Consider the following 23,691-nt stretch of genomic DNA (forward strand, 5'->3'; position numbering starts at 1 on the left):
TACTGAGGTTCTTCAAAGACTTATTTATTTATTTATTTTTTGAAAGGCATATTTGCAGAGAAGGAAAGACAGCTTCCATCTGCTGTTTTACTTCCCAAATGGCTGGAACAGCCGGAACTGAGCTGACCCAAAGACAGGACCAAGAGCTCTCTCCAGGTTTCCCCCCGGGGTGTGGGGGCCCAAGGATTTGAGCCATCCTCTCTTGCTTTCTCAGGACATAAGCAAGAAGCTGGATCTGGAAATGGAATAGCTGAGACTAGAACAGTGCGATGCCAATGCTGCCTTTGGAGGATTAGCTAGCTAACCTCTGTGCTGGCCCATTCTTTATTTGCTTATGCTAATAAACCTTTTGTTTTCAGATTAGCTGCATGACTTTAAATAAATCGATTTTTTTGAAGATTTGTTTTTGTTGGAAAGTCAGATCACAGAGAGGAGGAGAGACAGAGAGAAATATCTTCCATCTGATGATTCACTCTGCAAGTGACCACAATGGCTGGCTGGTGCTGCACCCATCTGAAGCCAGGAGCCCAGATCCTCTTCCAGGTCTCCCACGTGGATACAGGGTCCCAAGGCTTTGGGCCATCCTCCTTTCCCAGGCCACAAGCAGGGAGCTGGATGGGAAGTGGGGCTGCCGGGATTAGAACCAGCGCCCATATGGGATCCCGGGGCTTTCAAGGCGAGGACTTTAGCTGCTAGGCCACTGTGCCGGACACTTGTATTTTTCTTAATTGTTTGCCCTTAGGACTTTCATTATGTGAAATAAACTTTTTTGATGTGGTTTATTTTTAAAGATCCATTTGTTTATTTGAAAGCAGAGTGACACACAGAGAGGGAGATCTTCTCATCCACTTACTCTTCTCTGGATGCCCGCAATAGCCTGGACAAAGTCAGAACTGGGAGCTGGGAACTTTATCTGGGTCTTCTGTGGGGCTGGCAGGGTCCTAAGTACTTGGAGCCGATTTGGAAGCATGGGTTAGCTGGGGCTTGAACCGGGTGCTCTTGGTGTGTTGAGTTTCTCAAGTGGTAGTTTGATCCACTGTTCCTGCAGTGCCTGCCCTGCACATAGGCCTCAGCGTGGTGCCGAGTGCTGGAGGTCTGATTTGTTTTCAGCTGCTGCTGTTCCATCTACCGTGTGGTTCACAGTGCTGTAGTGAAGCCTCCTTCATTGTTTTTGTTTGTACTTTTTTTTTTTAAACAGTTTCAGTTTAAAAAAAAATCTTATTTACTTTGAAAATCAGATTTAACAGAAATCATGATGTTGTATGTGTTTGTAAAACTGAGTAGGATGGATATAACATAAGATAACCTCAAGAAAATTCCTTTTCTTTTTAAAAATCATACTGTGCAGACAAAAGAATGATATACATTATTATTTTTTTATTCATTAATTACATTGTATTATGTGACACAGTTTCATAGGTACTGGGATTTACATTATGATTTTGTTAGAAAACAATTAGTAACATCTTCAGAGATATTGGGTTCTGATTACAGGTTCTGGTTATAAGTTAGCTTTTAATTTCCCACTTAGTGTGTTTTATGAGATAAAAATTCTGGGAGAGGGTGTTAAGATGTCCCGTGGAGAAGTGCCTGTTTTTGAACCCCAGACCCGTTTCTCATTTCAGCTTCGTGTTGATGTACACCCTGCGAGGCAGTAGGTAATGAATGGGCCAAGTCCTGGCATCCTTGTCACCCACACAGGCATGGGTGAGTGCCCTGGTCCTGGCGTGGGCCATGCCTACTCCTGGGTGTTGTGGACATTCTAGGGAGTGAGCCAGCAGATGAGAAATCTCTTTCTCTCTTTGCCATTTTCAGTAAATGGGAATAAACAAAAAAGAAATTTAAAAAAGAAATTTAAAAATTCAAATCTGTTGGAGGAAAAGTGTGTGTGTGTGTGTGGGTGGGGTGAATGATAAATTTAAAATCAAGGAGTGGTTGGAGGTATGGCTGAGCAGGTAGTTGGGATCATGTGCTGTGTTTTAATGTTGAGCTCTGAGTCATGAGAGAGGAACACTTGAGTTTTATTTTTAATTTATTTTAAATGCAGAATTGCAGAGAGAGGAGAGACAGAGATCCCCGCAAGACTGCAACTGCCAGTGCTGTGCCAGGCTGGAGCCAGGAACCTGGAGCTTCATCTGGGTTTTCCTTATGGCTCTAGGGGCTCAACTACTCAGGCATCCTTTGCCGCGTTAGTAGCAAGCTGGATCAGAAATGAAGCAGGTGGAACTTGAACTGGTACACATGTGGAATACCAATAAAACCTGTAATACCACAATGTCGGGTCTCAACACATAATGCTTTTTTTTTTTTTTAAAGATTTCTCTATTTTTATTATAAAGTCAGATATACAGAGAAGAGGAGAGACAGAGAGGAAGATCTTCCGTCCGATGATTCACTCCCCAAGTGAGCCGCAATGGGCTGATGCACGCCAATCCGAAGCCGGGAACCTGGAACCTCTTCCGGGTCTCCCACGCGGGTGCAGGGTCCCAATGCACTGGGCCGTCCTTGACTGCTTTCCCAGGCTACAAGCAGGGATCTGGATGGGAAGTGGAGCTGCCGGGATTAGAACCGGCGCCCATATGGGATCCCGGGGCTTTCAAGGCGAGGATGTTAGCCGCCGGGCCCACACATAATGCTTTTTCTGAACACAAACTTGAGCTTCAGCGTGAATGTGGTTCTCTCCTTGAAGACATTATTCAAATCTTTTGGTATAGGGCAGCTTTATCAGCTCATTTCGGCAGTATAGATTGTAAGAAAGATGCCAGGTTCTTCTTTGAATTCATGTAAACTTAGGAGCAACCATTGTCAGATGTTAGAGATTGCTAAAATGTTTCTTGTCATCTTTACATTTAACCTTTTTAAAAAATCTTGGAAGCATCTAATTAGAGAAGACATTAAAAACTTTAAATTTCAAGATTTTAGTTAAAAGTAATTAAAACTTTGGTATAGCTTCTAGAAATTTATAATGAAAACTAGGTCAGTCAGTTTATTTATTTATTTATTTTTTATAAGGCTGTTAGCTGCTTTAATCCTACTTACTGATGTTTGGTATTGAAAAATAATCCGTTACATCAGTTCAGTGCTTATTGTAAACCAGCAATGATGCCAACATGCTGTCACATTTAATTTTCAGAATAACATTTTCCCTACTTTATAGACCTCACATAGATTTGCCTGAGGTCACAGCAGGAATTTTGTAGTGCCTGGATTCTTGGTCCTATTTGTCTGTCTGGAATTGTTACATTGAGTCATTTAGTTTGTCCCATTCCAGGTTGGCACATCCTTTCACCACCCTGGTAACACCTGGAAGGTGTCATTCCACTGTTTATAGGGTTTAATTTTCCTCTTGAGCAGTCAGTGGGCAACTCGATTTTCTCATGCTGGTTAATCCATTGAATTGCTTTAAGTGATCTTAACACTTAATCTGCAGTCTAGGCATGAATTTATTTTTATTTACATTGAATCTAAGGATTACTCAGCCATTGTATGTTTGAATATTGCTTTCTCCTTCTGAAATTTTTTTTTCTCTTTAAGTAAGATTGTGCTTGTTTGTTTTTTGAAGATTTATTTATTTTACTTGAGAGAGTTCTGGAGAGAGCCTTGGTGGTTGCATCTTTGCCTGTTGCAGTCTAGGCAGTTTCTGCAGCCCTGTCTTCTGATTTATTGATTCTCTGTTTGTTTGTCCAAGCTGTGTCCACGTTTTTAATGTCAGTCAGTGGCTGTATATTCTTCTGCTCGACTTAGGTTATCTTGAGTTTCTCTTAGTGTTATTGGTAGTTGTTTGCTTGCAGATCTCAGGTGTATTTTGCTAGATTTGTCCCTGAGTATTTAATATTTCTGGATGATTTCACTGTTTTGTTTTAGTTTCCAATTATTTGTTATTGAATACAAATGCAATTGCTTGGTTAATGCTGATCTTATATCCTATAACCTTCACAAATTACTTTCTAGCTCTAAAGCTATTTGTAGATTCCCTCATTTCTTATCCATTGGTGTTCATGTGGCTTATGAGTCAAAGCAAGTTTTCGTCTTTTCCACTCTTTTTAAAAAAAATGTCCTTAATTTTATTGGAAAGTCAGATTTATAGAGAGAAGGAGAGACAGAGAGGAAGATCTTCCATCCACTGATTCACTCCCCAAGTGGCTGCAATGGCTGGAGCTGAGCCAATTCAAAGCCAGGAGCCTCCTCCAGGTCTCCCATACAGGTGCAGGGTTCCAAGGCTTTGGGCTGTCCTTGACTGCCCTCCCAGGCCACAGGCAAGAAACTGGATGGGAAGCGGGGCCACTGGGGTACGGACCAGCACCCATATGGGATTCCAGTGAGTGCAAGGTGAGGACTTAATTTTAATTTGTACTTATTTGGAAGAGAAAGAGAGGGAGAGAAAGACTGAGAGAGAGAGACCAAGAGAGAGAAAGATACAGAGAGAGATATCTTCCATCTATTGGTTCACATCACAAAAGCTTGCAACAGTTGATGTGGGAACAGGCTGAAGCCAGGAGCCGGGACTCCTCTGGTGAGCCTTGGGCCCAATTTCTTGAGGCATGATGGTTGTCTCCCTAGGTGCACATTAGCAGGAAACTTGAATTGAAAGTGGATCTAAGGCTGGAACCCAGGCACTCCTGGGTGGCACATGAGTGTCCACAGTGTCATCTTAACTGCTGCCCCAAGTGGCCTGCTCCATGGTAAACTCAGATTGTAGGGAATTTTCCACACAAAGTGTAATGCATATGATGTTTCATTTATATTTTCTTAAAGTTTTGTTGATTGTTTTTAAAATGCAAAACATCATGCATTCTTGGGATAAACTCCACTGGGTTTTTATGTATTTTATGTAGTATTTGCTTTGGTTAGTTAAAATCGAAATAAGTTGAAAGTGTTTTATTTCTTTTATTTCCTGGAATACTTTTAGATTTTTTTTTTCCTCCGGCAAGTTTTGATAGAATTTACTAGGGAAAACATTTGAGTTTGGAGTATATTTTTAGGAAATGGAAGATTTTAAATTATAAATTCAGTTTCATTAATTGATTAAGGATCATTAAGAACACCCACTGTTGGTTCTTGAGTAAATTGAAGTATGCTGCAACTGTCAGAGAATTCATCCAGTTCACTGAGCTGTTTTTTGCCTTTCGCTCTAAGTTTTGTAGTGATAATCCTTCTCCGTTGGTTTTTTCTTTCCTTTTCCTTTCCACTCTTGCCAGACGTTTATTTATTTTATTGACTTTGGCTACATTGAATTTTTTCAGCTGTTTGCTTTCAATTCCATTAATTTCTTTATTACATTCTTCCTTCTGCCTCTGTTGGGTTTTTTAGCTTTCCTCCCTAGATTCAGCAGATAAAATACTTATGGAAGGAGTTAGCAACTTGCAGTTCAGGGGTCAAATCCAGTTAATCCATCTTGACTGTCCAAGAGTTAGGAATGACTTCTACATTTTTAAATGGTTGAATCAGAAGGTTATTATTTCGTAACACATTGAGATGAAATGAAATTCAAATTTCTTTGTCGGCAAACAGATTTTTACTAGAATTCAGTAACTCTCAGTTGTTTGCATAGCAGTACTGCTGCTACTTCTATCTGTATTTTTTTAAGATTTATTTTATTTTTATTGGAAAGTCAGATATACAGAGAGGAGGAGAGACAGAGAGGAAGATCTTCTGTCCGATGAAGATTCACTCCCCAAGTGAGCGCTACGGCCAGTGCTATGCCGATCCGAAGCCAGGAGCCAGGAACTTCTTCCAGGTCTCCCACGCGGGTGCAGGGTCCCAAGACTTTGGGCCGTCCTTGACCGCTTTCCCAGGCCAAAAGCAGGGAGCTGGATGGGAAGCAGGGCTCCTGGGATTAGAACTGGCTCCCATATGGGATCCCAGTGCGTTTGAGGTGAGTACTTTAGCAGCTAGGCCACGCCGCCGGGCCCAGGGTTGAACAGTTCTAACAGAGGTCTGGGGCATTCTCATTCCTTAGGGCTGTTCTTTGGGTCTCTAATGTAGTATATCCCTGTGTATATTTTTTATATTTATTCTTAAATTACTATTATTATCCATGATATAGTTTTGAAGGTATAGGGATCCCCCCTCTACCTCCCTTTCCTTCCTCCCCTGCTGTTTCCCCCCATATTATTATACTAGTATAGTCCTTGAGCAATAATCACAAGTCCAGCATTCTGCTGTTTAAGTGTATCATGGCATTATAGGTGTAGGCAGTGGTAGGAAGCCTAGTATCATATTGTCAAGGTATTTTTAATGGTTTCATTGGGAGTACTCCTTTTATTCAGAAGAAGAGATGCATACTGCTTGTTTCCGTTATGCAGTTCATCTGTGAGAATGTATGTATATATCTATTTACCTATAATATCTATTTGTTTTATATTTTGTATGAATATTGCTTTATATCAGAGAAAACATGTTTGTCCATTTAGGATTGAGTTATTTCACTGAGTATTAATAGTCTCTGTTTGGGATCACTTTGTTGTAAATGGCAAAATTTCATTCTTTTTGATGGCCGAGTAGTATTCCATGGAATAGGTGTACCACAATATCTTTCTGCATTTCTGAAAAAAATGGAGTAGCATAGTCTAGGTCCTGAAAAAAAAAATATTGTTAGCCCAGAATAACATACACAGCAAAGCTTCCCTTACTTGAAAATGAAATAAAAATACTTTCTGAAAGTAATATATAGATTCAGTGCAATCCCAGTCAAAAAATCTCAACAACATTCTACCCAGAAATAGAAAAAAATGATTAAAAATTCATCTGGAAATACAAGAATAAAAATAAAGCTGGAGGAATCACAATTCCAGACCTGAAGACACTACAGGACAGTGATAATCAAAATAGGCTGGTTCTGGTACAGAAACAGAAGATCTGTGGAACAGAATAGAAACCCCAAGTGAGCCCACATGCACAGGCAACTAATCTTCAACAAGAGAACTGAAAATAATCCAGGGACAGAGTTTGGTCTCTTCAACAAATGCTGTTGGGACAATTGCATAGCAGCTTGCAGAAGTAGGAAGCACCTTCCATCTTATATAAAATCAATTTAAATGGATCAAGAACCTAAAGCTACGCTCAGAAACCATTAAACTGTTAGAAACATAGGACGCATTCTGCAAGATACAGGTATTGGTGAAGATTTGTTAGAGAAGTCACCAAAAACTCAGGCAGTCAGAGCCAAAGTAAACAAATGGGACTACATCAAACTAAAAACTTCTGTACAGCATAGGAAACGATCAACAAAGCAAAGAGACAACCAACAGAATGGGAGGAAATCTTTGCACACTGGGCAACAGATACAGGACTAACATGGAGGATTTATAAAGGGCTTCAGAAACTCACCAACAGCAAAACAAACCTGTGAAGACATGAGTGAAAGAAATGAACAGGCATTTTTCAAAAGAACCAAATCAGATAGCTAATAGACCTGAAAAATGCTCAGCCTCCCTAACTACTGGGGACATACAAATAAAAATGACACTGAGGTTCCACCTAATTCCAGTGAGACTGGCCTACATTCAGAACTCTACTAACAACATGTCATGGATGTGGGGATAAAGGTATCCTCCTCCACTCTTGGTGGGAATGTGGTCTAATGCAGACACTGTGGAAGTCAGTATGGAGAGTGCTAAGGCAACTGAAAATTGATCTGTCATATGACCCAACCATCCCAATCCTGGGAATAGATCCAAAGGTAGTGAAATCTGCATATGAAAAAGTGACTTGCAACTGTGTATTTATAATAGCACAATCCATAATAGCAAAAACATGGCAGTCTTGTGTATGTTGCTTTTTAAAATTTTTTAGCAGTCTTTACCCCTTGTGTTTTATATATATATATATATATATACACACACACACACACACACATATATTCTATATAGTGTTAAATGTAATAAATATAATACAGTGTTATATATAATATAAAAATTATATATTGTGTTATATATATATCTATCCAAATATATATCTGGATGGTTATACTTTCCAAAGCACAGTGGAGTGTGAATTATTGAATTAGATGCTTATTATGTAAGAAATACTGTGCTGAAGAAATACTACCAACATCAGTAGACAAAATATGTATCGCAGTGTTCCCATCTCAAGGAGAAATAATGGTTAGAAAAAAAATAGAAACCCGAGGAAGGAATATCTTATTTCAGCAGAATTTCTTCACAAAACAAAGATGAGGCTGCACTGAGAATAGATATTCAAGTGGCTCATTTGTTAGCCAGACAAGGAAGTCATTTAGGCATGGTAAGCTTTTAAAATCACGTGTGGTTGCAGCAGGCATGGAATTGTGTCTGGAGAAAATAAACTTGTTTAAAACTATTAGATTTTTGGCAAGAACAGTTGCTCAAGGAGTTGAGGACATCAATAATCAATTAGAAAACAAGAAAAATGGTTTTGAGCGGTTTTCCTTGGCTCTTGATGAGTTGGCAGATGTAACCAGTACTGCTCAGTTGTTGTTTATTTGAAAAGTCAATGCTGAATTTGACGTTATTGGAGAATTAGTCTTAATGAATAGTGTGTGTGGAGCAACCATAGACAAGAATATTTCCAAAAGTTTGAGAAAACATGGTTTCTGTACAAATGGAACTGGAATCTGCTGATATGTAACTGAGGGTGATAAACATTTATGTAGAACAGGTGGACAGATTTAAAAAGCTGTGAAAATGTAACATGCTTAAAGTCTATGATTAGTCATTGTGTAATTAATTAGTCATGTGACACAGAACCAGTAATGTCAATATTTGCTCCCACGGACTTACACACCTTGAGTATCTTCCCTTGCCTGACAGTATGGTAATTTGATGGTCGTATAGTGGTGAGGGTTGTATTGCAAGCTTTGGAGCCTAAGGCAGACATTGAATTTTTTTCTCCTTGAAGGGAATCACTCTTAAATCACTACTGAATACCACATGGTTTTAAGGCTTGGTTTTTGTTGTAGATTGATAATGTTTCTTAACGAATTCAGCCTAATTTGTGAGACAAAACAGTGTTTATATCAAAATGAATACTATGGGGCAGGCATTTGGTGCAGGGTTAAGTCCCCCTTAGGATACCTGTGTCCCATTCTGGAGTCCTGGTTCCTCTGCTTACGTACCAGCTCCCTACTACTGCAAATCCTGAGGGGCAGCAAACACCTGTCCAAGTATTTGGATACCTGCCACCCACATGCTCCGGACTCCTGCATCATCCTGGCCAATGCCTGGCTGCTGTGTGCATTTGAGGACTGAATTAGCCAATTGAACATCTCTTATCTTTTTGCCTTTCAAGTAAAATGAAAATACAGAAAGAAAAATAATGCCAAGCTAATACTGTATAAAATCATTTCAATTCCAATCAATGTCGTTGGAATTGTAAGTAACATCAAGCTGTTTAATATTCTGACAAAAGCCAAAGAAATGAGATCTCTGTATTCACCCAGAGCTGCGGTGGATACCCAAACTGAGCACCTCCTAATCAAATATATAAATTTCAAAATGCGGTGAAATCTGAAACTGGTAGTAAAATGACATTCAAAGTTTCAGAGTTTGGATGTTTAGAGAAAGAATTTCCAACCAGTGAAGTCTATGAAAATGTTCCAAAATCAAAAAATGCTCCAAATCTGAAACACTCTTGAACCTGAGCACTTCAGGCAGGGGATGTGTAACCTGTACTTTCTGGGCTCAGAACACAAGCAGCAGCAGGCTACAGACTTGGATGCAATAGTGAAGGAAGTTTCCAGTATTTCAAAATCCATGTAACTGCAATCATGAGAGCGTTTTCTTTAGCGTATGCTTGGAAGTGATTGATCTGTACTGCAGTGATACACTGAAAGACAAACACTACGAGGAGAATAAATGCCTTAAAAGCCTTTCAAATAATGACTGTGATGAAATCATATGCTTGTGATTTGATACCCATATGTGGCAGCTCCTAACTGGTACTTTTCAAAGATGAAACAAAAAACTCTCCTTTAAGATCACCAGTAATATTTGGACAGCAGATTTATTTTGATAATGGGAAACACTAGCTTTAAATCTCAGCTAAGGGCCCAGCGGCGTGGCCTAGCAGCTAAAGTCCTCGCCTTGAAAGCCCCGGGATCCCATATGGGCGCCGGTTCTAATCCCGGCAGCTCCACTTCCCATCCAGCTCCCTGCTTGTGGCCTGGGAAAGCAGTTGAGGACCAATGCATTGGGACCCTGCACCCGCGTGGGAGACCCGGAAAAGGTTCCAGGTTCCAGGCTTCGGATCGGCGCGCATCGGCCCGTTGTGGCTCACTTGGGGAATGAATCATCGGACAGAAGATCTTCCTCTCTGTCTCTCCTCCTCTGTGTATATCTGGCTGTAATAAAATGAATAAATCTTTTTTAAAAAAATAAATCTCAGCTAAGGGAAATATCCCTGAAAACATTCCATTCCCGCAAGCAGCAGACTTGTCTTACTGGTAGCTGTATTGTTATCATTGCTATAATACTGTGAATTTCATCAGTAAAAGCTAGATACATCTTTGTCTCTAAGTATTTTGCTAGTTAGTTCTTAAAGTTTCAAATGTTTACTGTTTGTTCCTTTATTAAAACAATGTACTGATAGCTGCTGTACAGCAGGATGTTGTTATCCTGTAAAGTCTTGTGCCTCTACTTTTTAGCAGAATTAATATTTTGGTCCTGCAATGGCTTTAAGAAAAAAAAATGTATGGGCTAGTTTTATTTCTGCTGGATTTGATCATTGCTTCCTACTTGTTGAATTAAGGCATTATTGTTTGTGTTGATGTTCTAAATTTGAAAAAGAGTGTCTCTGTGGTTGCTGTGTTCTGTGAATAAACCTGCTGAACATTCTTGTGTAAATGTAGTGTTTTTTTGCACCTTGTGCTTTTCAATACAGTATTGCCTTTAAGGAAACTTCTGAAGTAAGGGGCCAATAATAGGACAAAACACATCAAGGCAATAGTTTTATTTTCAAGAATGTGGTGGAGGAGCTGCTGTTGTGCTTCTAATAGATAAAACTGACCCCTGCTACACTGGCATCCCGTGTGGGCATTGTTTCAAGTCCTGACTGCTCAGCCTCTGATCCAGCCCCTGCTAATGGCCCTGGGGGAGCAGCCAAAGATGGGCCAAGTCCTTGCTCTCCTGCACCCATGTGGGAGACCTGGAGGTAACGCCTGGTTTCAGTTTGCTGCAGTCCTAGCTGTTGTGGCCACTTAAGGAGTGAACCAGCAGGTGGAATATCTCTCTGTCTCTCCTACTCTCCTCTCTGTAACTCTGCCTTTCAAGTAAATAAAAATAAGAGAAAAGGATGAAAGGGAGTAGGTTGAAATAGCTAGAACCAGTGATAATTCATTTTGAAGAAGACTTTTTGGGCCCCTTAGGATCATGTAAGAGTTTCAGAATCAGAGGAAGAGCCAAATACCCAAAACATTTCCCAGTTTAATTCCCTTAGGAAGCCATTGAGAAATGTTTTGATTCTCAGTAAATGTATTCTCAGGCTTGCTGTTCCAGAAACTAAGAAAAGGGCAGCTTGGACTCCTTCCTAGGATCCTCAGTATCTTTGGACTTCCCTTTTTTGTAGTATTGAGAGGAAAATCTCTTTAGCCTCGGGTGTCCTGGGAGACTTTGGGAAAGCTGGGAAAAGTCAGAAGGACGGACTAGGCTGTCTTGTGAAAAGGGAAAAGATTGGTTATAATTACCTGCACAGCCAGAAAGTTACAGAGAACTGGATTGCAGAAGTTGAGGTACAAAAAGCACTGAGTTTAATTTTGCTTTTTTTGTTTGTTTAGATTTTATTTGTATGAGGCAATTAAATGCATGTAAATGATGCATGCAAAGGCGTGTGTTCTGTAAGTGACTTTCAATGTTAGGACCATATGTTCTAGCAATAGCCTAATTCCATGGTTCCAACTGCATCAGTGCGAAAATATGAGATTCATATGTTTATATGATGTTCATATTCTTATTTTTGTGCTTTCATGATTGAATCACACAAAGTGAGATGGTCTTTTTTATGGTTGTAGCTTGTGATTATAAATGAGCCTGGAAAGCTGATATCTAATTGCTATACCCACAGAGCATTGGATAGAGCTGAGTTACATCTCTTTGTGTTGTCTCCTGAGTTGTTCCTTTGTGATTTTCTTTGTGCTTCCAAAATTGAAAATTTTTCTTTAATATTATAAGGTACAGTCAGATAACTTCAAAGAATGAAAGCTAACTATTTGGACTTTCAACATGTTTTGAGCAGATATTTTACAGAATAATTAAAAATGTTTTCAAGTCAGTGATGAAAGCATTTTAAAAAGCCATTATATTTTATGTTTAGGTCTCTGAAAAATGAATTTGGCTGAGATTTGTGACAATGCAAAGAAAGGAAGAGAATATGCACTCCTTGGAAATTATGACTCATCGATGGTGTATTACCAGGGGGTGATCCAGCAGATTCAGAGACATTGCCAATCAATCAGAGACCCAGCTGTCAAAGGCAAATGGCAGCAGGTAAGATCACAACAGAATATTCAGTGAAGGAGGACTGCCCAAGTTGATTATGCTTGAAAGTTAGAGTTGGAAAATTAGGTATGAGACTTTGCAAATTGGTCTTACTTGTCTACATAATAAAATATGTTTAAAGTGCAGTCTGAATAATTTCCTGTGCCTTATCTAGTTAATATTTTCTATATTCTAACTGAATTTATTTTTAAAAATTATACGGTTAATTACCTAATCATGTGTGACTAAAAATTTTTTAATTATAATATTTCCCTTCACCTTTCTCTCTTTTGTGTTTACATGTAGTTTGACTGATTTGATGGAACATTTTCCTTGAAAGGCTTTTAAGCAAATAAGTTAGTAATCTAATAAAAAATTAATACTTTTGCTGTCTTTTGACTGTACAACTTGATTATATAATAACAGTTAATAAAAGTTGAATTGTAATTTTCCTGTTATGAAAAGTTAAAATCCTTTTAAAATTAAAAGTACAAAGTCAAGCATCTCTTTGAAGTTTCCATTTTATGTACTAATGCCTTTCAAGTGTTCCCATTTTTCCACTAATCAGGAATTGATGTTTTACTGAATTTGAGGGTAAATTTGGTTTATTTTCCAACTCAAATGCCGCTAACTCATGTTGAGTGAGAACAATGAACTTGCCCAAATTCAAGCTAAAATTTTAATTCTTCTTTATTATTATTATTTAAAGATTAGCTTACTTACATGTCTGAAAGACAGAAGGAAACACAGAGAGGGAGGCAGGGCTGGAGCGGGGCAGAGACAGAGACCTGGAGACCAACCTCCATCCCCTGGTTCCCTCCCCAGGTGACTGCAGATGGCTGGCCCAGGCTCGAACCAGAAGCCTGCAGCTCCATTCTATTCTCCCACTTGGGTGCAAGGGACCCAAGTAGTTTTGCCTTCTCCTGCTCCCTTTCCAGGAGCATTAGCAGGAATGCAGGATTAGAAGCAGAGCAGCTGGGACTTGACCTGGCCCTCTAAAACAGGACGCTGTCTTTGCAAGTGGCAGCTTAGTTGGTGGTGCCACAATTTTTGTTCCATTTCTCACAGTAGTCATGTGCGGGGTTGCCCCTTGATCTGTTGTGGAAATATGGGTTCCGTGTTTTTAACTGTGTGTGTTAAATAATGACTTTCTATTTAGGTCTTTCCACTCTGTTTCTTTCCATCAAGCTCTGAAGTTTTATTTTCTGTTAGTGTGGCTTATTATACTTAGGCATGTATTATCAATTGAACTTCAATTAGGTTTTTCTTTGACTATGGAACTCCAATATTCTGTTCAATATATTTTTCAAGATAAAAATAAGGGGAAATTTCTTAGGTGCTGCTTTGCAGTAAAATATGCTTTCTGGTATAAAATATAAAATTGTTAAAATGAATGTATACATATAATTATCAATTTTTTTGTTTGCTTTTGAAAATTATCTTGGGATCAGAGTTTGAAAGCAAAAGCATTTCTACATAGGTGTCCAGCTAAGTTTTTGTAAATGTAGGCAAAAATCTTGCCTTTGAAAAAGCTAAAATGAACTTCACCCAGGACTTCAAAAAATTTAAACAAGTAAGTCAGATTTTAGGTGGAGAACTTAAATACAAATCCAAAATATATAATTCATAACATGTAGCTTCTGGGCCTCAGACACTCTTGACGGACGTTTTGAATTTGATAATATTGGGGATTGGAAATGCTGTTGAAGGCGTTGACACCTTTTTGTAACATATTCATAGATATATTAACAAGCTTCAGTATAATATTATAGATTTCTGGGGGTGGTCAATTTGTTTCCAGCTAGTTGCTTGTTTTAACTTGTGTTCATGATCATCCTAATCTTGGTTGAAGAAAGTTTCCTTGGGAAAGATCTGTAGCTATTTCCCTTATGAAATAGCATAGAACTCTGTCTTTTGTTAAACCAGTCTCTGTCTTCTCTCTGTTGCTTTAAATTTGTGCGTGTGTGTGCTTTCGAATATGTGTGAACACCTCCTTTTTTGCATGCTTTGAATGGCATTAAAACCTACAGTTTATTATTTATAGTGCAAATGTTCTTTAAACAGTTTCTAGCATAAACCCCTCCTTTTTTTTTAAGGTTCGACAGGAATTGTTGGAAGAATATGAACAAGTTAAAAGTATTGTCAGCACTTTAGAAAGTTTCAAAATCGACAAGCCCCCAGATTTCCCTGTGTCCTGTCAGGAAGAGCCATTCCGAGACCCGGCTGTGTGGCCACCACCTGTTCCTGCAGAACACAGGTAACCTGGGCTTTGCATTCTCTGCAGTGTTTTTTTTTTTATGTTTTTTTTTATTAATTATTTTGCATTATGTGACAGTTTCATAGGCTCTGGGAATCCCCCCCCACGCCCCTCCTCCCTGGTGGATTCCTCCACCTTGATGCAGCATTACAGTTCAAATTCAATCAAGATTCTTTCCTTGCAAACGTATACCAAGCATGGAGTCCAGCTACTTATTGTCCAGATGGGATGAACAGTTTCTTGGGGAGACCATTTCTGGTCCGAAGTTAGAGCTGGTAAAATATCATCCCAGTCAATTAAGAGTCCCAATATAACATCAACAGCAATTTGCAACATTATGGAATTGACATGGTTTTGAGTAACCAGTATGTTAAAAAAAAAAAAAAAAAGCAAGTTCTTAACCACAACCTATGATTAGCTCATTGACATTTCAGTTTTAGTTTATATACAGGACCGGCTGCTATATACCTTAAAATGGCTATAAGGTACCATTCAGCTGTCTCGTGTCTATTTCATTTTAGTATTTAGCCATTTGTTGTGTTGAAGTATAATTTTGCTGATCTTGGCAGATTTTAGGATAATCTAGACTGGCTTGTACGTCTAACAAGGTTGTCGTCTATGGCCATACCACCCTGAACGCGCCTGATCTCGATCTCTGCAGTGTTTTACAGTGACACTGATGCTGAAGCTGGATTGGTGTGAAATATGAAAAAGCATTTTGGGGGCATACAAATTTACTACCTGTTTATAATTTTGCAGAATTTGTGTTTGATGAAGAGCAGAAGTCAGTCACATGTTGTGTACCTTGCTAATGCTGGAATTTAGTTAGGAGTTGTGTTGGGTTCACATTATCAGCCTCACAATTTGGGTAGTTTTTCTCTTTCTTCTTTTTTTTTTTTTTTTTTGCTTGAAGAGACTTAATAATTTCAAGTGAAGAAATTCATCTGGTTAGTCTTAACTCTGTAAGTTAGTTTGGCAGGAAACTTACTGATAATGTTTAAATGGCTTATCATTGCTTACAGGTCAAATTCCATAGGGTGGCATGTAAAGTAAGGTTCGAAGTTTCTCTTATTTTTTCCTCTGACTCCTAGCTTACAAATGACATGCATTAAATCTCTTCTTGCTTCTTGTGCATTAAACTTTTATTTCTTTGATGAATACTCATAATTTCCATCTCTTCACTGATGGTCCCTTCCGCTACAGTCTTTAAATTTTTTTCCAGGCATAGCAGTTTGTTTATAGCATTTGTTCACATCGCATTAGTCTTTTAGCAAGATTAGATTTACTTACAACAAAGCTGATGATAAACTTTCATTGCTGTTGTAGGGCTCGGTACTTAATAGGCATTCAACCAGCACTGCCTGTGTAACTCAACTGATTTCACAAGTGGGAAAACTGAGGCCTGCCGGCTGGGACTTGTGTGGGCCAGACGGTATTGTTGGCCAGAGTATTGCACCATAGAAAATCAGTTTTTATTTGGTTAGTAGCTGTAATCATCTATTTTGCTTATTAATTTCTTCAAGTTTTCTAAAGGCGTTTAAAGAACTGTGAAAAGTGGTTAATTTATTCCTTCAGGATGTTTTCCACTGAGATACGATGACTTTGTGATTCTCATGGTAAAAACAATAGATGAGGATATTTTTTGAAGGCTCCAACAAGTTTTTTCCCTCTGTATAACCACCTGTAGGTATTTTGAGATTAAATAACTCTTATCTTTAAAAAGATAGTATTTTAAGGGTCATAGGTATCTCATTGGTATCTTTACCTTATAAAAGTAAATAAGGGGGGCCCGGCGGCGTGGCCTAGTGGCTAAAGTCCTCGCCTTGAAAGCCCCGGGATCCCATATGGGCGCCGGTTCTAATCCCGGCAGCTCCACTTCCCATCCAGCTCCCTGCTTGTGGCCTGGGAAAGCAGTTGAGGACGACCCAATGCATTGGGACACTGCACCCGTGTGGGAGACCCGGAAAAGGTTCCAGGTTCCAGGCTTCGGATCGGCGCGCATCGGCCCGTTGCGGCTCACTTGGGGAGTGAATCATCGGACGGAAGATCTTCCTCTCTGTCTCTCCTCTGTATATATCTGGCTGTAATAAAATGAATAAATCTTTAAAAAAAAAAAAGTAAATAAGGGAATTTGATATCTAAGAGTGGCATATAAAACAGGTAATTAAACTTAATGGTCAATTCTAAAAAATAAAGTACTGTAATTTTTATACAGTAAAGGAAAAATAATAGAAATTTTAAAAGATAGCCTCATCCATAAAGCCCCTTAAGCAATTTTTTTTCTCCTGGAAAATTCTAGCTAAGTTGTTAGTTTTCTGAACGATCGTAAATGGAGCTGCAGAGAGGTTGTGACTTTTTAGAGGTCCACATCTCCTGAAGTCGGGGGAGGCTGGTAGCTAATCATTATTGGTCATTTACTGCATGTCTCACAAGCATTCTTACTTAAACTTCCAGAAATCCTATGAAATTGGTGCTGTTACTGGGTGCCTGTATAATCATTGGTAGAATATTGCTGTGAGCACCATTTATAGCTGAGGAAATGGAAGCTTTTAGAGTTTGTTATTCTTCCTTAAAATCATTTGAACAAGGAAGCGGCTAGGTCAGGATTGGAAGCCAATTTCCACAGCTTCAGGGGACTTACTTGTTTTTCTTCCTCTGTATTGCCTTTGCACACAAACTCAGTGGTGTCTATGGGTATATTTGATAAATACCTTCTTACCCTAAAATTATTGATTTGTTAAATTTTATTAGTAGGGGTAGGGAAATTAAAAATGGCAATGCTCTATGAAGTAATGCTGTCTTAAGTGTCATTTAAGCATTTCTCCACAAGAGCACCACACTAAAACTACAGTTCAGACCATAGGAAAGCATAAGGTTTTTGTACAAAGCATTTCAAATATGCGTCAGTGTGTTTGGCATCACCCTGTTATTTGGTGGCCCTGTTGGCATGTGTGTCCTTTTCACTTTATGAACCTTGAGCAGAAAGCTCCATCTCTTTTGTTGCATAACAAAGTCATCTGAGTATATGTGGCTCCTGACTTTTTTAAATAAAGGTTTTTTTGTTGTTGTTGTTTGTTTTTGTTTTTTGGTATTAATTGAAAGGCAGGGAGACAGAGACAGACCATCCATTTTGCTAGTTTACTCTCCAAATGCGTGCAACAGCCAGACCTGGACCCTGCAGAAGCCAGGAGGCTCAGAATCAGCCCAAGTCTCTCAGGTGAGTGGTAGGGATCCCACTACTTGAGCCATCTTGGGTTGCTTTCCTTGGAATGTTAACAGGAGGCTGAATTGAGAGCTGATCAGCTGAGACTCCATCTGATGCTCAGGGGTAGGAGGAATGCAGGTGCTTTGATAGGGGAAGCAGTGTCCCAGGCAGTGCCTCATGTCACCAAATGCCTGCCCCAGGGATGGCTCCCAACTTAATGATAACTCAGCTTGGAAACTTCTACTCCCAGTCAGCCCATGTCGGGGAGAAAGGGGCGAGGCAGTCGGGAAGACACAACCAGCTCTGTACCTTGTGCTGCATGGCGAGGTTAGGTGTAACACTTGCACTTTCAGTGTAGCTTTCAATTCATTGTGAATTTGTCAGGAAGTGACCTTCTGTCAAGAATGGTTTCCCACCAGTGGTTTTGCCATATGTTAGAAGCTAAGGCTTCTGTGTCCTACAGCTGCTTAGCACGATCATGTTTTGATTCATTATATGTGTCTGAAAAATTGAAAGTCTCTTGAAATAAATCAGATTCACTGCCTTAATTATGAGGAAATTGAACTATCAAAGTGGGGGTCATTGCTGGTGGGGTAGGAGCAGTTTTAGAATTCACCTCCCAAGAAATGAAGCTTCCAGATGATTTATTTTGTCCTCAGTTAAAAGATTTCTTCTGTTAATGAAATGATTTTCATAATCTCTTACATGTAGGCCTATTAAGTATGCTTTTTGTGAAGTGGTTGCTCATAGTGAAACTTGAACCTGTTGAATTGAGATTTTCTCTATTGAAGCAGTATTTGACATGGAATATATCCAATGAACTATTACTTATTCAGCCTAAAAATGAATTGTGAGAGGAAAGTTACACATTGTGTATTGTTGAGGTGTACAGCTTGATGATCTGAAGTATGCATGCATGAAGAAAAACTCGGGAGCCTGTGTTGTGCAGAAGCTTAACCCTCTGCCCTTGACACCAGGGTGCAGGCACCAGTTCGAGTCCCACTTCCTCCACTTCTGATCCAACTCTCTGCTAATGCACCTGTGAAAATAGCAATTTCCCAAGTACCTGCGCTGCTGCCACCTGTGTGGGAGACCAGGATAGAATTCCAGTTTCCTGGCTTTGGTCAGGTCCAACTCTGACAGTTGTGCCATTTGGGGAGTGTATCACTGGATGGGGGATCTCTCACTATCTCTCTCTCTCCATCTCTCTGTAATTCTGCCTTTCAAGTAAATAACTCATTTAAAAATAAGTTATCAACCTAATTATCACATTCATCACTTTATGAAACTTACCAATTTTTCTGTTTTTCTTTTTATAGCCAAGAACTATTAAGATCTACTCACTTATCAAATGCCAAGTTATAATAACAGTGTGTGTTTTTAAGACTTATTTATTTGAGGGTGTTATAGCAAGAGTGGAGAAGTGGAGATAGATCTTCCACTTGTTAATTCATTTTCCAGAAGGCTGCAATGGCCAGTACTGAGCTAAGCCAGAGCCTGGGGATTCATTGGGTTTACCATGTGGGTGGCATTGTCCCAAAGCCTTAGGTCACCTTCTGCTGTTTTTCCCGGGCCATTAGCAGGGAGCTGGGTCGGAAGTAGACTTGACACCACCCTTGCAGGAGGTGGCTTTACCTACCATACCACACCAACCCCATACTTGCTGTATTTTTGAGTTCCTAAACTTGCTTAGCTTATACAGCTTAACTGCTATCATCCTCCATATGATGTAATATATCTCCCAGAATTCCTACATTGGTACTTTTTAAAGATTATTTATTTTTGCTGGAAAGATTTACAGAGAGAAGCAGAGACAGAAAGATCTTCAATGTAGTGAGTGGCTCACTCCCACGTGGCTGCAATGGCCAGAGCTGAGCCAATTCGAAGCCAGGTGCCAGAAACCTCTTGCTGGTTTTCCACATTTGTGAGGGTCCCAAGGCTTTGGGCTGTTTTTGACTGCTTTCCCAGACCACATGCAGGGAGCTGGATGGGAAGCAGAGCCGCCAGAACACAAACCAATGCCCTAATGGGATTCCCAGCACATGCAAGGCGAGGACTTAAGCCACTAGGCTTCCATGCAGGGCTCTATGTTGGGAATTTTTAATCCCTAATATAGCAGTGTTGCAGAGGTGGGGCCTAGTTAGAAGTGACTAGGTCAGGAGGGCTCTTCCCTCATGAGTTAATCGACATAATTATTAGGAGAGTATTTTAGCCTGTGGGAGAGTAGGCTTGCCATAAAGGAGCCTTCAGCCTTCTGCTGTCTCATACTCTCACTCTTCACCATGGGGTGGTACCTGGCTCAAAGCCCCATTCTAGATGTATGTCTCTTGTTCCGCAGTTTCTAGAACTGAAACCAAGAAATCCCTATTCTTTATAAATTACTTAGTCTCAAGGATTTTGTCATAGTACACAAAATGGATTAAGACTCCTAATTTCTGTGTGCTCCCAGACCCTAGTAATTGCTCTGTTTTCCTTAAAATCATGCCCTCTGGTTATATCTATAATGTTGCAAGTGGCAGGATTTCTGTCTTTTAAGACTGAATAACATTCCGTTATGGATATGTGCAGCATGTTTTCCTTTATCCAGGCGTCTGTTTACGGGTGTTTCAGCCATTTCAGTATCTTGGCTGCTATCAGGGAAGTTGGAATGAACGTGAGAATGCAGATATCTTTTTGACATACTGATTTCATTTCCTTTGTTTACATACTCAAAAGTGGGACCGCTGAATCAGAAGGTGATTCTATTTTTGATATTTTGAGAAACCTACCTAATGTAATTCATTAACGGATATGTCAATTTCCATTCCCATGTGTTAGGTCTTGTAGAGTTAAATCTTTGAGGGGACAGAATATACAAAGCCTAAAATTAATCCTATGGCTTTTGCTGTACAGATAAAATAGAGCTGTAATAGGCCTTCTAATGTTATTTCATCAAGACCCAAGGGAGATAATTAATGTGTTTCTGTGTATGAATAGATGAGAAGATTGATTTTTATCAGATGAGTGTATTCTGTAGAATTTCAGCAAAGTAGAAATTTTTTTATTGACTTGATATTTAAGTTGTTGCCTCGAGTTTCTTTGGATACCCAAATAGATAACCTAGCAGATAGCATTTTTAGGTCCTAGTTTATGGTGAAAAAGATCAATTAAGGTCAGGACAAAGTACCTACAGAGAGTTTATTATCATTTCATCCTTATAAGTGTTTCACCCACCCTCTGACTCAGTTATTTTCCTGCGATTAAAAGGTTGGGGAGTTAGTTTCTGTATCAGTTCTACTCCTAATTGAATCTTCTTCCAAGTTGACTTCTTATAATGAGTTTGCTTTTGTAAAGTTGCCTTGAAATATTAGGAAGAAATACTGTCTCTCTTTGATTTGTCTGACACAACATTTTATGAACACGTATCATGTGGTGGACTTCACTTTGGCCCTTCTGGACAGGAGTAATCAAAGCCCCTGTAGATCTTTGCCTCAAGAAGCAAATTGGAGAAATGAATCTGAGAATCCCAGAAGGCTTTAGCCAGGATTCTGGAACCTATTCTATGAAGGTATTTCAAAACGTTAGCAAAAACAGTGTGTTAATGAAAAAATATGCATGGATTTCAAGTCTCCTCATACTAAAGAAACTCTACCTTTTAAAAATTCGATTTTCCGTGACCTTTTCAAAGTCTCCTTTTACATCAAATGTTGCCCCACATGACCTCCCATGTACTGTGGGGGTATAGAAACACAGTTCCAGCTCTTTTAAGTGTATGGTCTCGTACCATTTAAGCATATGGCAAAAGAGCCATTACTAAGGTAGTGTGGATTGGACCTGCTGATTATTGAGATAATCAGAGCAAGACCGAGAAGTTGGAACCAATAATGAAACACTTAGGCCCAGCTGCTGAGTAGGAATTAGAGATGAGAACCAAAGGCCTTTGCTGTGCTGCAGTGGGTTACATCACTGCTGATTGATGCCGGCGAGAAGTCTCTTGTTGGAGTGCTGGTTCGAGTCCTGGCTGCTCTGTCTCAGTTTCAGCTTCCTACTAATGTGCATGTAATGATAGCATCCCATGTGGCTGCCAGTTTGTCTCCCAGTGGCTCCACTTCCAATTCAGCTCCTGCTAATGCTTCAGGAGAAGCAACAGTGAATGGCCCAAGTGTTTGCTACACACGTGAAAAACCTGGATGAAGCTCTTGGCTTCAGCCTCGCTCAACTTTGGCTGTGATGGCCACTTGGGGACTGAAATGGAAGACAGAAGATTCTCTAATCCTACTTTCGAATAAAAAACATAAGTCTAAAAAAAAAAACCCCTTTAGTGTTTTTTATTGGGACATTTAGGAGAAACTTAAAGGTACTTTATTTACAGCTTTAATTTGTTGTAAGATTAAAAAAATACTTAATGTGTAACTTATGCTTGATTAAATAAGGTAATGAAAGGACTAAAAAAGAAATAAAGAATATCAAATTTATAAATGTGGATAAAATTCCATCCCTGTTTATAAACCGGACCAAATGTTATTTAGAAGTCTTTTGAAAATAATTTCTAAAATTTTCTCATACATAGAAAAAAAGACTTAGAACTAGGTCTGAAAGCTTTAACAGGGAAGTGAGTTTTTGCATTTTGTCACTTAAGTTCACAAACACCAAAGCAAACCTCTGAAGAACGTACTTTATACAGAAAGCACCTTGTAGCGGGGACAGGATAACTCCCGGAGTTGCCTGTGGTACTGGGTGTGTTCTGAACAGGACTGGTCTGCTCCTCACAAGTGGGGGGGTATCTGGTCCTCAGGCTATACACGCCCCGAGAAATCATTTGTTCTGGTCCTGCAGACGCAACTGCAGGCAGCTCACCTACACCAGACAAATTTTTACGCCGATTAGTCTGTTTGGCCTGCAAGGGGTGCTCTAAATATCCTAGAGGCCCTGGGTAGAGAAGAGCTTTTCTACCCCTGGCTTAGATATTGACAGGAAGTCAACGTAGGAGTGCAGCCTTTTGTATTATGTTGACACAGTGTATTCAGAGTGTCCATGTTTCTGAATGAATTAATATATATATTTTTTAGCAGACTGTTTTTATTATCTTTGGATAGCAAGCCATTTTTGAGATCCTTTTTAGAACTGGAGCTTACCGGGCCAAGCGTGGTAGCCTAGCAGCTGAAGTCCTAACCTTTCACGTGCCGGGATCCCATATTGGCATTAGTTCTAAACCTGGTGGCCCCACTTCCCATCCAGCTTCCTGCTTGTGACCTGGGAAAGTAATGTAGGTTGGCCGAAGGCCTTGGAACCCTGCACCCACGTGGGAGACCTGGAAGAAGCTCTGGGTTCCTGGCTTTGGGTTGGCTCAGCTCCAGCCATTGCGGCCGCTTGGGGAGTGAATCAGTGGACAGAAGATCTTTCTCTCTGTCTCTCCTCCTCTCTGTATATCTGATTTTCCAATACAATAAAATAAACATTTTCTTCTTCTTTTTAATTATTATTATCATTGTATGATACAGTTCTATAGGCCCTGAGATTTCCCTTTCCCCCTTCTCAAGTTCCTTCCCCCCTCACTGAATTCCCCTGTATTATTACTATAGTATAGTTCTTCATAGACAGTCATAAGTCCATCATTGTGGGCATGGACTATGGCAGGGAGTCCAGCATCCTATTGTCAAGATCTTTTTAACAGTGTCATTAGAGATGCATACTGCATTGTATCCTCATCTGGATATGATAGTATCTATCACACAGTTACTGTACATCCTCTTAAATGAAAAGCCACGATACAAAATCAGCAGGAAAAAAAAAACTGGAGC

At 39.6% G+C, this 23,691-nt stretch overlaps 1 protein-coding gene across 3 annotated transcripts in view; it reads left to right on the plus strand.

Moving 5' to 3' along the window:
* Positions 1-23,691, plus strand: part of KATNAL1 (katanin catalytic subunit A1 like 1) — an 87,934-nt gene that overhangs the window by 11,195 nt on the left and 53,048 nt on the right. For 2 of the 3 annotated variants that reach the window (XM_058670911.1, XM_004577559.4), the window contains exons 2-3: positions 12,286-12,458; positions 14,546-14,706. In XM_058670911.1, the coding sequence (XP_058526894.1) occupies positions 12,297-12,458; positions 14,546-14,706 (323 nt within the window). In that variant the 5' untranslated portion in view covers positions 12,286-12,296. Of the gene's footprint in view, positions 1-9,327; positions 9,351-12,285; positions 12,459-14,545; positions 14,707-23,691 lie in introns of those variants that run through there. The other variant, XM_058670912.1, reaches the window with a different exon arrangement.

This window comes from Ochotona princeps, chromosome 12 (genome assembly GCF_030435755.1).
Source record: "Ochotona princeps isolate mOchPri1 chromosome 12, mOchPri1.hap1, whole genome shotgun sequence".
Taxonomy (NCBI): Eukaryota; Metazoa; Chordata; class Mammalia; order Lagomorpha; family Ochotonidae; genus Ochotona; species Ochotona princeps.